The sequence below is a fragment of the Conger conger genome, chromosome 19 (genome assembly GCF_963514075.1).
Source record: "Conger conger chromosome 19, fConCon1.1, whole genome shotgun sequence".
Lineage (NCBI taxonomy): Eukaryota > Metazoa > Chordata > Actinopteri > Anguilliformes > Congridae > Conger > Conger conger.
In genome coordinates, this window is record NC_083778.1 from 15,123,298 (window position 1) to 15,137,704 (window position 14,407).

At 49.7% G+C, this 14,407-nt stretch overlaps 1 protein-coding gene across 1 annotated transcript in view; it reads right to left on the reverse strand.

The window, feature by feature from the left end:
- itpr2 (inositol 1,4,5-trisphosphate receptor, type 2) overlaps positions 1-14,407 on the reverse strand; it is a 77,872-nt gene that overhangs the window by 14,440 nt on the left and 49,025 nt on the right. The window contains exons 38-51 of the mRNA XM_061229042.1: positions 12,357-12,468; positions 11,471-11,658; positions 10,693-10,876; positions 9,784-10,049; positions 9,083-9,283; positions 8,607-8,717; positions 8,026-8,121; positions 7,606-7,719; positions 5,854-5,964; positions 4,940-5,132; positions 4,577-4,702; positions 4,237-4,412; positions 3,136-3,300; positions 1,679-1,862 (exon numbers count right to left, since the gene is read on the reverse strand). Of these exons, the coding sequence (XP_061085026.1) occupies positions 1,679-1,862; positions 3,136-3,300; positions 4,237-4,412; positions 4,577-4,702; positions 4,940-5,132; positions 5,854-5,964; positions 7,606-7,719; positions 8,026-8,121; positions 8,607-8,717; positions 9,083-9,283; positions 9,784-10,049; positions 10,693-10,876; positions 11,471-11,658; positions 12,357-12,468 (2,227 nt within the window). The remainder of the gene's footprint in view (positions 1-1,678; positions 1,863-3,135; positions 3,301-4,236; positions 4,413-4,576; positions 4,703-4,939; positions 5,133-5,853; positions 5,965-7,605; positions 7,720-8,025; positions 8,122-8,606; positions 8,718-9,082; positions 9,284-9,783; positions 10,050-10,692; positions 10,877-11,470; positions 11,659-12,356; positions 12,469-14,407) is intronic.

A 14,407-nucleotide genomic window follows, 5' to 3' on the forward strand; every position in this document is an offset into this window, starting at 1 on the left:
ACAATATATTTACATTACATTAATGGCATTTGGCAGACGCTCTTATCCAGAGCGATGTACAGTTGATTAGACTAAGCAGGAGACAATCCTCCCCTGGAGCAATGCAGGGTTAGGGGCCCTGCTCAAGGGTCCAACGGCTGGGTGGATCTTATTGTGGCTACATCAGGGATCGAACCACCGACCTTGCGGGTCCCAGACATGTACCTTAACCACTACACTACAGGTCGCCCTAAAAATATATACTGTTGACATGTGTCCTGTCAATATATACCATAGAAAAGAACTGCACATACATAGCAGAATAACCTCCACAACATCGGAATGGAGACCACCACAAAATCTGCTCTCATATCCCATGAATATAGACAATATATACCACAGATATCCTGTATATTATGCCACGCAAGTCCTGTATATAATACCACACATATCCTGTATATTATACCACAAGCTGCTTCCATACCTGCTGAATACTATATCACTAGCACACATTCATTGCCTCCACATTTGGTGAGTGTAAAAGTTTTCTTGTGGAAATTATTCCCTGCATACGCAAAGGGACACACAACACACAGTCATTAATATTGCCGTTGCTCCATCACGCATCACACACAGGCATTGTCGTTGTGGATCACGCAGCCTCTGAGCCCAGCGAACGTTAACGTAAACCCATCCACACCGCGCGCGCGCGCGCGCGCGTCTTTCACATTCGCCTCGCGTCTCTGCCGTACCCCGGCGACAGCTTGGCAAGCGCTGCACGGGACTCCAAACGCTCTGCACCTCCCGCGGGTCAGAACCGCCACACGTGTCCCGCGGGTCAGAACCGCCAGACGCGTCACGCTCCACCGGGACAGATACAGGCCCAGGGGAGGCCCTCAACACGTTACATTACGTTACGTTATTGGCATTTGGCAGACGCTCTTATCCAGAGCGACGTGCAGTTGATTCGACTAAGCAGGAGACGATCCTCCCCTGGAGCAATGCAGGGTTAAGGGGCCTTGCTCAAGGGCCCAACGGCTGTGCGGATCTTATTGTGGCTACACCGGGATTAGAACCACCGACCTTGCGTGTCCCAGTCATTTACCTTAACCACCAAGCCACAGGCCGCCCCGATCACCTCCTGCCGAAGACCGACCTCACGTAACGACCGATGCGGATATTACATTCACAGACCCGACAGACAGACATGACAGACAGACTCCTTACCAAGACAATTTCACAGGGACTGGCCTGAAATAAGAGACGGTGGAACTTGGTGGGCTCAGAGAAATTACGTTCGTTACATTCACGGACAGACGTACAGACGCTGCGGTTACATTCACAGACCAGACAGACGCTGCCGTTCAGTGCCACGTTCAGCCCGCGCCGATAACCGACCGCTTCGATAACCTCCCAAGCAGGACTGAGACAATAAGGAGGAGAAACATGACTCGGACACATTTACTGACAGTAATATAATTCACAGGGACCCTGACCAGGATCACAAGGTCTGAAACGTTAGCGGCGGTAAGGACGTAGCCTGTCTTAGCATGCCGGAGGACATCTGGAGGAAGCCTGCTGGTACACAGTTTAATGCGGTCGCTGGGCGGCTGGACTGCCCAGAATGAACAGGGGACTACATGCCGGACAACACGCCCTGTCCCACAGCCAGAAAAAAACAAAATGGCCGCTCTCTGACCTGGACCAGGGAGGCGGTCCACCTCCATGCGGAAGTCGTCCTTGAGGAAGAGGAAGCCCACGATGGAGAAGAGGTAGACGAGGATGAGGGCCAGCACGGCGGTGAGGATGATGGAGCGGCCGTTGCGCGTCACGCTCTTGATCACGTTCAGCAGCGTCTCCTCGCGGTACACCAGGTCCAGGAGCTGGGGGAGACGGACACCAGCGCCCCAATCAGGAGCAGCGCCCTTCATCACGAAACCGCGACCCTCAACGTCTCACCCTGCTGAGGAATCCAGCCAAGACCGGCCGGGGTTCTGAGCAGGTTGAAGAAGGTTTAAGCCATTTCACACTTAACTAGCTTTGTCCAGCTTGAGACCACTTTGTTTGATACTTCCAGCTGGTCATCGCTAGTCTGTGGCTAGTTAAAGCTGGTCTCTAGCTGGACAAAGCAAGTTAAGCTCGTAGAATAAGCTGATGGTGAAACGGGGGGAGTGGCTTATTTTCTAAGCTGATACTAAAATGGCAGTTGCATAATGTTACCAGATCCCAAAAACACACCTGGATCCAACCTAAACCAACCACCCGCCCAACCAAATATGTAACCATGGTGTTGGGTGAGCTGAAAAGCCTCAATAGTACTGAAAGAGCAACAAAGCTTTTACGCCAAACAGCTGGGATGCGGGATAACATTATACTCCAGAGCATTTCCGCACCGCCAAGCTCAAGACGCAAGATTCCCTTTCCTGTCCCCCGAGGGGGAATCTGTAATTCACCACAACTGCAGATACACAGTACTCCTCGCTCATGATGGATGTCTACACAGAGTGCACGTGCCCTTATTCATTTATGCACAGTCCTTTTTTCGCGAAATCACACATTTTTACCACACTTTTCACTCGGTTTGACTGACAGGGTGGATAAAAGAGCACACTGTTCTGTTCAGCTCGCACGGAGGGGCCTGATATGGCCTACCTGAGGGACGAAGCCGGATCTCCCAGTGGAGTTGACAGAAGCTGAAGCAGAAGGGTTTCTCTGCAGTAATGACTATCAACACCACTGGAGCGAACTAGCAGCAGGTGGGAGATTTTCCAAAAGTAAATTATTTCATTTCTCCCCATTTTTTGTTTACCACCCCTGTCGGATTTTTACTGTAGCGATTCAGGCTGAATCAATTAATAATTTGACAATTCAAACAATAATTAGAATTCTTCCACTTTTTTTCCCCTCCTTCTGCTTGAAATTTTGAAATTCAAACACTCAACGGATTTGTTTAAATAACTGATATCGGCCTGCAGGGTGGTCAATCGAATAAGAAGATTTCTGCTCATTTGTGCAGGATAAATTCTCTGCGACCTCCTAATCGGTTTTTGTCCGTCGGGGTGAGACGGCGAAAGAAGGTTTCCGCAGGGAGGAAGGAGGGCGATGGGGAAGATGAAGAGGAGGAAGAGGAAGGTGAGGAAGACGAGGAAGGCCTACCAGGAAGCTGTAGAAGAACTCGTGGAGGAAGAGGCCGAGCATGCAGACGATGACGTAGGTGACGTGGTACAGGAAGGCCATGTCCATGACCACGGCCTTGTACCCCCGCGTGAACGTCCCCCGGTTCCCCACGAAGCTCACCAGGAACACCATCTTGTTGAGCAGCTGTTGGGGGGGGAGAGAGAGAGGGAGAGAGGGAGAGAGAGAGGGAGTGGGGGGAGAGGGAGAGAGGGAGAGAGAGAGGGAGTGGGGGGAGAGGGAGTGGGGGAGGGAGAGGGGGAGAGGGAGAGAGAGAGAGAGAGAGGGAACAGTGACACGCGCTCAGAGACAGCCTGGCGGGGGTCTATTCTTAGCCCGCGAAAAGGGGCGATAAGAATAAACCCAAGGAGAGGAACAGGAGCACAAACTAACGCTCTCACCTTGAGTCCCGGCTCCGCCCGGCCGAGAATCTTTGTGACACTTTGTAAGAGCGCTCTTTTAATATCAGCGCGCAAAAAATAGCACGCCAATTTTCGTGGCAGGTAAAAGCGACAGAAATAAAGGCGCGTTACCGAGCGCGTGGGGGCGGTCGTGTGACCTGTGGCTGCGCACACGGTCGGGGCGTGATCTCGGGAGCAGGCCGGCGGGCTCGTGCGGGGCAGAGCACGGGGGGGTGGAGCGGAGGAGCTGAAGGAACTCTGAGCTCTGAGACTAGAGGGTTGAAATCCAGGGCACTGCTGTGATACCCCCTGGGCGGTGTATTTAAAACCCAAACTGCTTTGGTAAAAATATCCCGCTGAATAAATGGACTCTATGGAAGAGCGTGTTGTCCGTAAGAGTCCGCTGAACGCCTCTTATTTATATGATGTGTATGTCTATGTGTGTATGCGAGTGTATATATATGTGTGTGTGTGTGTGTGTGTGTGTGTGTATACGTATGTGTGTGCGCGTGTGTGCGTGTGTATATAGTTGTATACTTATGTGTATGTGTATGTGTGTGTGTGTATACGTATGTATATGTGTCAGTGTGTGTGTGTGGATATGTGTGTGTATATATGTGAGTGTATATGTGAGGGTATGTGTGTGTGTGTGTGTGTGTGTGTATGTGTGTGTGTGTCTTACGTTGGTGGCTCCCAGCAGCACCAGTGTGGGCGCCAGGCCCAGTGTGTAGATGGAGCGCAGGATGACGGACACCAGGAAGGGCCGGATCCCGGCCGGCTTGGGAAGAACCAGGAGCATGGTAGTGCATATCGCCACGGCAACCCACAGCAGGATGGAGACCAGGGGAGGCAGGGTGCCTGGGAAAACAACACACACACATAGATAGTCACACACACACACACACACATTATAAATGCAATTTAATGGGGACAGTGCAGTGTTTATCTTCACGGGTAGGGGGTGGATGTCGGGTAGGGGGAGAAGGTGGAGTGAACACCCAGGAGCGGCAGAAGAAGCTCACCTTCATCTCCATCGTCCCCGAACGGGTAGAAGAGTGCCACCGCCAGGTTGACCAGCACCGCCAGGTTGAAGGAGATGCTGCCCCACAGGGAGATGTGGCGGGAGAACCAGAACAGGGCCGGGTTATCTGCACACACAGAGCCCCTTACACCGCCGTACTCAAACCAGCCACATTCAGTTTACACCACTGCAGTTCAACCCGATTTAGAGGACACCTCAGCTGACGTGTAGTCTCAATTAAGATCACATTGCCGTTACATTTCATGATCAGAATCCCATCGGAATTACACAACTCTTCAATTAAAAACAAAACGGGGAAAAAAGAAAACTAGCCAGCGAATTGTTTTGATGGGCAGGCCCTCACTTCGAATCTTCTTCTGCCACCTCATCTCGTTGTAGAGGTCGTCGACCTGCTGGAAGAAGTGGTTGACCTTGCTGCCCTGGTCGTCGCGCTCGGTGCTGTTGAACACGCGCACCCTGGACTCCTCCGTCAGGTACTCGCAGATGTTGGGCACGGGGAACACGATCTGCTCCATGGTCCGGTCGTGCCGGACGATCTGTGGGCCCAGCAGGGTGGGAAAACATTTCTTCAGGGCAAGTTTTTGTTTTTTTTCCCAATATAGCGAGGGTGGAATAGCTTGCCAGGACATGTAGTTGAGGCAGAAACTCTAAGCAGTTTTTACACTTCAGTGGCAGATAAAGCCAAGCATTGCTGTTCCTTCCATTTTGTTATGTTATGCGATGCACAACCTCCCTTAGCGTTGATAAACCCAGGTGGCAGTTTCTAGAACATTCTCTCTTACTTTGCCACAAGGGACGTGAAGACTATATCATCAGAGATGATTCACAGCAACGAAGATGAATGTTGGATGCGAGCAACAGCCAAAACGTTGAGCTATATGTGGATATCAATCAATTGTCAAGGTTTTTTTATGGTTATCTTGATCATCAATTGATTTTGTGGAAAAACACATGGAGAGCACAACACATGCAATTTTAGTTGACCTACAGATTTTGAGTAACCACTTTAATTCATTGTAAAAATATTATTTCTTAATATTAAAAAAAACACAACAAAATGACACCAAGTGGAGTGAATTATTCCTGTGAAACAAAATGGCGCCTTCTTTAACTGTCTTCCTCTAATTCCCATTCCTTTCCTGCACAGGTTCTTCCTCTGGCTCCAAGCCCATACACTCGGCCGTACAGCGAGAGGGCCTTGGACAGAGTGTGAAAGAGTGTGACAGTGGAGACGGAGCGGTGGAGCGTGGCGCGTACCTCAATTTGGGCCGTGTGATTGGCGTAGTATCGGAGTGCCTCCTCGCCCTCGGCGTCGGGATACAGTCCTGGCCGCAAGCTCTGCTGCAGCAGCTTATTGTGCCGAGCAAGCTGGGAAACAGGACAGCTGAGAGTCACGATTGGTCAACACGCTTCAAGGGGCTTTTTGTCATTGGTCTAAACACGGTTCCTATGTTACGATTGGCCGCGTGCCTTCACAAGTTTTTCCGATGAGCAACACTCTTTTGGTTGTGTTACTACTGGTTAACCCACTTTACAGATCCGTGTCAAAACTCTTTCCTGTGCAACAGGAGCTTTTCCATTGGTTAAACCTGTTGTTTTGTGTCATGATCGCATGACATTCGGACAGCGAATGACCTGGTAGACAACGGAAGACTGCTGTCGCAGAAGATTGAGGAATCGTGTTGAAAAAGCCCTTTTCAACTCCCAAAGAGACTAAGAACACTCAAAAAGATAAGAGGATTCACCAAACAATGCAGATCCCTGTCAAACCTCAAGAACAGACCGGCCAGGTTAGAGTTTGTTAAAAAAATTACACAGAAAAATGTTGTTCTGGGAACAGTCTTATGGCCAGACAAGATGATTATTAACCTTTACCAAAGTGATGGAAAGAGGAAAGTCGTAAGTGTTCAGAAGTCGTCCAAAGCTTCTGTTCGACAGTCTGAATTTCACAGCTCTACTTCTGATCTGGCGAGAATGCGGGTCACTACATTACAGGAGAGAATCCTCCCTCTAGCAATGTGGGGTTTAAGGGCCTCGCTCAAGGGCCCAGCAGCTGCACTGATCTAATTGTGGCTACACTGCAGCTTGAACCATCCACCCTCCAGGTCCCAGTCAAGCACCTCCGCCACTAGTAACTGATTGCCGTTGGTCGTTTTGCATCACGTACAATCATTCTTTCCTGCTTATTCCCTGCCGTGCGTCAGTCAGGAACAGGACAATAACGCCCCGTCGCAGGCTTAGGGACATTAAGGTCTTGACAGGCTAAGTGACTTCAACAGTGTGACGTCCAACTTGAAGCAGGCAGATAATCTCTAATGAGCGGTCCTTGGGACTTGGGGGGGAAGAGGGGCTAGAAGGCATTTTGACTCATTACCATCGTTGCCAAGGAATTTTTTGAGTGCAGCACACAGCGATAATGCGCTCTCCTCACGTTGGGGAGGGTGGGCAAGGGGGGGGGGGGGGTGAGATGGGGAGCACAGCCAAAAATACGCTGTTCGGAACGTGACCCCTTTTCACAGCAAACGTTACGCCTGAAGAGGCACAGGAAGGGTGAGCGTTTTCTGGCAACCCCAAACCTACAGGAACGAGAACAGGGGGGGCGGCGGGGAGAGGGTGTTACACCAGCGAAATAAAACGCATGAATGCGCAAAAGACGCTTCTCGGAAAAGCCACTTCTGGCAAACGGAGAGACGGAAATGCGGCGTCTAGCACCGCCGTCTGGGCCGGGGGAAATGAAGAACTCGAAACCCGCTAGGCCCGCCATCCGTCCACGGGACACGGCCAACATTTCACTTCTCCTTCCACAGCCAAAACAGCGCTGGGCTAACAGACATCTCCGGATGCGGGAACCAGTGCGCTGAAATTAACAAAAAGGCACTCTCTCTTTCCTAACCCTTTAGTTTCTTCTGCGTTTCTATCGTTCATCCATTTTTGTTTATATTTCAAATGAAGATTTTTGGTTCTGAAACATGACAAAAAATCTTGTCTGAAGCGGATGGCGGGTGGTACCTGGTGAGCCAGGATGTAGATGTTGTGGCCCACGTCCCTGGGCGTGACCTCGTCCGCTTCTGCATCCCCCTCGCTCTCCATGCCCTGGTTATACGCCTCCTTCATCACGTCCACCTGGGAGGTACACGTTAGTCTGAGGTTCACCACCAATCCTGTGGCAGTGAGCTTCACAACCAACCATACTGCAGTGAGCTTTAGGACCAATGACATTGCAGTGAGCTTCACAAGCAGTTGTGTGGCAGTGAGTTTTCACAACGAATCACGTTGCAGTAAGCTTCACAACCAAACCTGTTGCAGTGAACTTCATAACCAAACCTGTTGCAGCATGCGTCACGACCAATCACGTTGGAGTGAGCTTCACGACCAGTAAAGCACAGCCAATAACCCGCCTCAGCGCTGAAATCGGCTCCGCTTACTCACCAGCTCGATGGGTCTCATCTTGAACAGGATCTTTTCCGCGTTCTCGCTGTCATGGCGGCTCTCCATGATGGCCAGGAGCAGCTTGGAGGCGTTGTTCTGAAGCAGATCACATAAAAATCAGCCTTTCCCAAAAATTCCCCGAAGCTCCACAGACCTGGGTCAAATACCGAATTGCTTTGGAAACACTTTTCTGTGCTTGACTGATTTTGCCTAGTGCAACTGAGCCAACCAGGAGGAGGAGAAGGTGGAGTTTGCACTTTTTTAGAGTTTCAATATACCAAACAAACTCAGAAAAGTATTTAAATCTAAAGCAATTATTTATTTGACTCATGTCGGCAACTCCGGCATCTGAGTTTTCAAGATTAATCAGGGAATACTGACTTTTCAAACCCAAAATCCACTCAAAAGGCCACTCATACTGGGTGCTCCCGGTGAATGTTCACTCCTGCTCTAAGCTATCGGAGAGTGTATGTGCTAATGACAGACCCAAGGCCCTTAGGGTCTGAAAATCAGCATTTCCAATTAATCAGGAAAAACGTTTGTAACCGCTGCACGGCGTGGCCCAGGGCCCCAGCCCCCACCTTCAGGTTCAGCACCAGGTCCATGCGATGCATCCCCAGGGGGTTGATGGTGTTCACGATGAGGGCGATGATGATGTCAATGCCATTGGACTCGTGCTTGGCGATGCAGGTCTGGGGAAAAAAATAATTTTGATTGTGGTAAGATTTTTATGATTATCCTATTAGGGTTCAAGTTTTTAATCTAATGTGATCACTCTCGGAATAGGAACCATACTTCCCCCTCTATGATTTTCAGCATACTTGTCCCTGGTTCGGATTTGCACTTTACTGTACGTCGCTCTGGATAAGAGCATCTGCCAAATGAGCGTAATGTAATGTAATGTCGCATCCACTCAGGCCAGTGGGTGAAAACGTTAACCGCACGCCCAATTGTGTGCAGGTTGGAGGTCAGACGGCGGTGAGGAGCTTTCCCTGCAAACTGAACGCAGGTGCAAGAAAGCCGGTTTCGGTGGCGTGGATTGGGGAGGTGGAGGTACCTGGTTCTCATGGCAGGGCCCTTGGCAGTACTCAGTAATGGTCTCCAGGGTTTGCCTGATCAGGTCCACATTCCTCTCGTTGATGTAGAGCCCCAGAAGGCCCAGTCCACCGGTTGTGCTGCCGCAGATGCAGTCCAGGAACTGCAGGGTCTCGCACACAAGGTTGTAATTGTTCTTGTTGTTCTGGTTCCGTAGAAAATTCTGTGTTGAAGAGGTGGGGGGGGGGGGGGGGGGGGGGAAGCATAAAAAACCAGCATAAAAATTGACACTGCACCAAATACCACCAGTCACGTGGTTCATAAAAACGAGCAGGCAATTGCGCCGCAATGTACTTTAGAGTTTCTCTAGAGTTTACAAGTGAGCGTCAGTTCTATGGGCAAAAACACCTTGTTAATGACCGAGGTCAGAGGAGAAGGACCGGACTGGTTCAAGCCGACGGGAAAGCGACAATAACTGAAATAACCACACGTTACAGCAGCGTATGTCCGTAGGACAGTACCTGCAGGTCCCTGTTGTGGCCAGACTGGTTCAAGCCGACGGGAAAGCGACAATAACTGAAATAACCACACGTTACAGCAGCATATGTCCGTGGGACAGTACCTGCAGGTCCCCGTTGTGGCCAGACTGGTTCAAGCCGACGGGAAAGCAACAATAACTGAAATAACCACACGTTACAGCAGCGTACGTCCGTGGGACAGTACCTGCAGGTCCCGGTTGTGGTTCTCGCAGAGCAGCTGCAGGTAGCGCAGAATGGGGTTCATGATGGAGATGGCGGGGCTCATCTGCGCCTCCTCCGCCGATTCCTCCGTACCGGCCCCTTCCGTGCCCGACCCGATCAGGTCCAGGTCCGGGTCGATCTCCTTGCGGAAGGTGGAGTAGGCTTTGGAGGTGGCGCAGGAGGCCTCCCGGAGCTGGCCCTTCATGTCCTGCTTCAGGTGGAGGCCAAAGTCCTGCCCGAAGTCCCGCCCTGCAGAGAGACATCCACCCGAAATGACTAAAGCCATCTGTGCGTTACGGTGCTTCTTTTCACTTCGATGCACATACAAATACACACACAACAGATCTGGGTTTCGACCCCCATGAGGAGGTGTGGATCTGGGTTTAGACCCCAGTGAGGAGGTGTAGGGGTGTGGGTCTGGGTTTAGACCCCAGTGAGGAGGTGTAGGGGTGTGGATCTGGGTTTAGACCCCAGTGAGGAGGTGTAGGGGCGTGGATCTGGGTTTAGACCCCAGTAAGGAGGTGTAGGGGTGTGGATCTGGGTTTAAACCCCAGTGAGGAGGTGTAGGGGTGTGGATCTGGGTTTAGACCCCAGTGAGGAGGTGTAGGGATGTGGGTCTGGGTTTAGACCCCAGTGAGGAGGTGTAGGGGTGTGGATCTGGGTTTAGACCCCAGTGAGGAGGTGTAGGGGTGTGGATCTGGGTTTAGACCCCAGTGAGGAGGTGTAGGGGTGTGGGTCTGGGTTTAGACCCCCATGAGGAGGTGTGGATCTGGGTTTAGGCCCCAGTGAGGAGGTGTAGGGGTGTGGGTCTGGGTTTAGACCCCAGTGAGGAAGTGTAGGGGTGTGGGTCTGGGTTTAGACCCCCATGCTGAGGAGTGGGGGAGGCGCGGACCTGGTTTTTTATGGCGGGCAGCGGTTGTCTCTCTGTCCTCGTCCCTCTTCCTGCAGCTGAGCTCAAACATGTTGACGGAGACGGTGGAGCGGATCTCCTGCTGGGCCAGCTTCATGCGGTCGCAGAACACCTTGAAGAACTTCTCCGACTTCTTCTGATCGTACAGCTGGTGGTAAAAGGAATTCTGGGACAGAGACGAGATGGGGTTGGAGATCAGAATTTTCCCTGACACCCTTTACTTCCACAATTTAACAGTTTTGCCTACAAATAAAGTGCAAACAAACAAGGTTAGCACGCTCTCAGTACAAAGCTAACCTACATACACTCACCACAACAATTTTTTTCACCATTCTGATGGTTGATGTGAACATTAACTGAAGCTCCTGACCCGCATCTCCATGATGGGATGCATTACACTTCATTCGCCACATCATTGGCTGATTAGGCAGTTGCATGAATAAGTAGGTGTAATAAAGTAAGAATGTTCGTCATAAAGTGAGCGTATGTGGTGATGGTGGCTTACAGGGACTCATTATATTACACTATTAGTTTTTGGCAGACGCTCTTATCCAGAGCGACGTACAGTTGATTAGACTAAGCAGGAGACAATCCTCCCCTGGAGCAATGTAGGGTTAAGGGGCTTTGCTCAAGAGCCCAACGACTGTGCGGGTCTTATTGTGGCTACACTGGGATTAGAACCACCGACCTTGCCCACCGACCTTCCCAGTCCTTTACCTTAACCACTACGCTACAGGCCGCCCCTGCAGAAATGGCGTACCTGGATCTGCGTGTTCCCCCCCTTCAGCAGGCTGCTGCCCAGCAGGATGCTCTCCTCAAACACGCGGTCGTTCTTGGTGCTGACGATAAGATCCACCACAAGCTCCGACGCGCCCACACTGTCCAGCAGGCACTGGATGTCCTCCATACAGGGACTGCACCTGTCCGAGTCAGGCCCAGGAGAGGACCCTGTCCACACAAACACACAGGAAAAACCTTTCAGAAGGCCCTTTACTAGAACCATTGCCCCTATCAGGTCACGAGAAGTGTGTCACTCATTCATTATCCTAACCCGCTTATCCTGAACAGGGTCGCAGGAGGGCTGGAGCCTATCCCAGCATACATTGGGTGAAAAGGCAGGAATACACCCTGGACAGGTTGCCAGTCCATCGCAGGGCACACACACCATTCACTCACACACTCATACCTACGGGCAATTTAGACTCTCCAATCAGCCTAACCTGCATGTCTTTGGACTGTGGGAGGAAACCGGAGTAACCCGGAGGAAATCCACGCGAACACGGGGAGAACATGCACAACTCCGCACAGAGAGGCCCCGGCCGACGGGGATTCGAACCCAGGACCTCCTTGCTGTGAGGCGGCAGTGCTACCCACTGCACCATCTGTGCCGCCACGAGAAGTGTGTGTAAACCCAAAATGGAGAATAACACCACACTGAGGCAGATTCCGCATTAGGTCCGTGTGGAAAAGCCTGCCAGGTTGTGGAAAGAGGTTTTCAAGACCAGGCTTGATAGGGTGCTAGATACCATCGAGCTTTGAGGTAAACTGAGCATTCGGTACATTCTAGTGGTAGGAAAAGGCAAGCATCACTGGGCCGAATGGCCTGTTCTCGTTGTGATGTGTTCGGTGTTGATTTTGGCACTCACCTCCTCCCGAAGGTTTTGTGTAGCCCCCAGAGGCACTGTTGCCATCGGATTTGGAGAGAAGCCGCTGGCTTCCAAAGTATCGGGTGAGAAGGAGCTTCCTCAAAATGCTTCCCTGTATCCGAAGAGGAAAGACAATCCTATCAATGTCGCACAGCTTGTTTTCCAGAACCATCAATCAACCATAATTTTCAGAAACAAAATAAAACAAAAAAATGCAGCCCCAGGACTGGTTGTTATGCCACGCAGACTGGAGTAGATGTTACAAGAGCTGCTTTCACATGATCAGCGTCAAAACGCTCGATGCTTGACCTTGTTTAAAGCTGACCTTTCCTAGCGTGTCCAGTCACATCACAGCTTTCTATGAAACAGGCGTACGCTACCTAGCAACACAGAAAGAGCCGCTTCATGAAGGCTACATGGCTAACTGAGATGGCGTTTGACGTGTTGGGATGAACTCAGTATTATTGGTTTCACAAAGCAAGAACATAATTTAGCTTAACCACAGACAACCTACTACTATCACATATTGTTGCGGCTTGTCACCAGTTCAACAAACCAACGGTTTCCTAGATGGATGACAAGTTTCAACAACTGGCATTGAACTTTGAACATAGCGTTTGACACTGATCATGTGACCACTAGCTGAAGTGTTTTGTGGGTTAACAGCATAATAAGAACTGAATACAAAACTGGAAAGGGGAAGAAAGTACTCATTCAAACGAGTAAAATTATACTTTTGTGGAACCAATACAAAGTTGCAAAGCAGTTTGTGCTCTTTATTCACAACTTTGCAGCAAACTATGTCTCTCAGGGCTGACAAAGTTCAAGTCATGCTTATCTGCAGCAAAATGACTTGAGGATAATCTAATGATGGCCGTTAACTACTTAAGCAAATAATGTTCAATAATTCGATGACTGAATTAAGATAACCATTCCTTCCCCAAAATAATTATCCTTCTTAGAAACTATAATGACTGTGACAACTCATGTTGTCCTTCCATCTAGGTTGTGGAGAAGGAAATGTAATAAACAAACATAAATAAATCATCTTCAAAACACAAAAAAGCATGCCAAAACTGTTCTGTCATACTTTTCCATGAAAACAGCCAGGCAAAAATGCCACTTGGAAAAGAATGCATACTTATTAAAGTAATGTTGTAGAACCACAAAAATACAAACATGTTGACCGACAGGGTATGAACATTTGAGCAATGAGGGGGAAACTCTCCTCAACCACCAACAATGTGCATTGGGGCGTTGGGATTCCTTTGACCAGATGGAAGACCACCCCCTACTGGCCCACCAACACCACTTCCAGCAGAAGCTTAGTTTTCCCAGGAGGTCTCTCATCCAAGTACTGACCAGGCCCACATCAGCTCAGCTTCAGCCATACAGCAGGAGCAGGAGCAAGGTGCATGATGGGACGGCAAAAGCTTCGAGAAAAAGATGTCCCGGTTTGAGACCGGAGAGACTAGAACAGTTCAATAAAACTGAAAGACTAAAAAATTTATACCAAACACTGGCTTAGCAGACACACAGTACAGTCAAAACAATAAATATCCAATGCCTCAAAACACTGAGAGAGGTTGTGGAGAAACCGACAACATATTTCAACCCCAATGGCCTCCAGAGAAAATGTGTTTCTTTCCACCACCATATAAATTTTTTTGTGACTTCTGAACTCAAGCTAGTGGGCTCGCTTCACTCGACCAAACTCCGTCTCAACTCCACCTTCCAAACTCATCGGTTACAAATTTTTTTTTACTCCGGAAACCAACCCATCAACCAATCACTCCAATAAGCTGATTTCACCAATTAGCTCCCATGTATCTGGTTGAAGGTGTGTTAAATAGTGAAATGTGTGGCTGAATTATATTCAGACTGGATATGTGTTCGGTGCATCACATATCTGAAAGGGTCCTCATCACTGTGATGTCACTGCCTCAACCCCCAGAAAACAACAAAGATTTTTTTTTATAATTTCCAGAACTTAACAGTCCACAAGTAGGAAAGGTATGTATGTACATCTTATGACATATAACATATTTTAT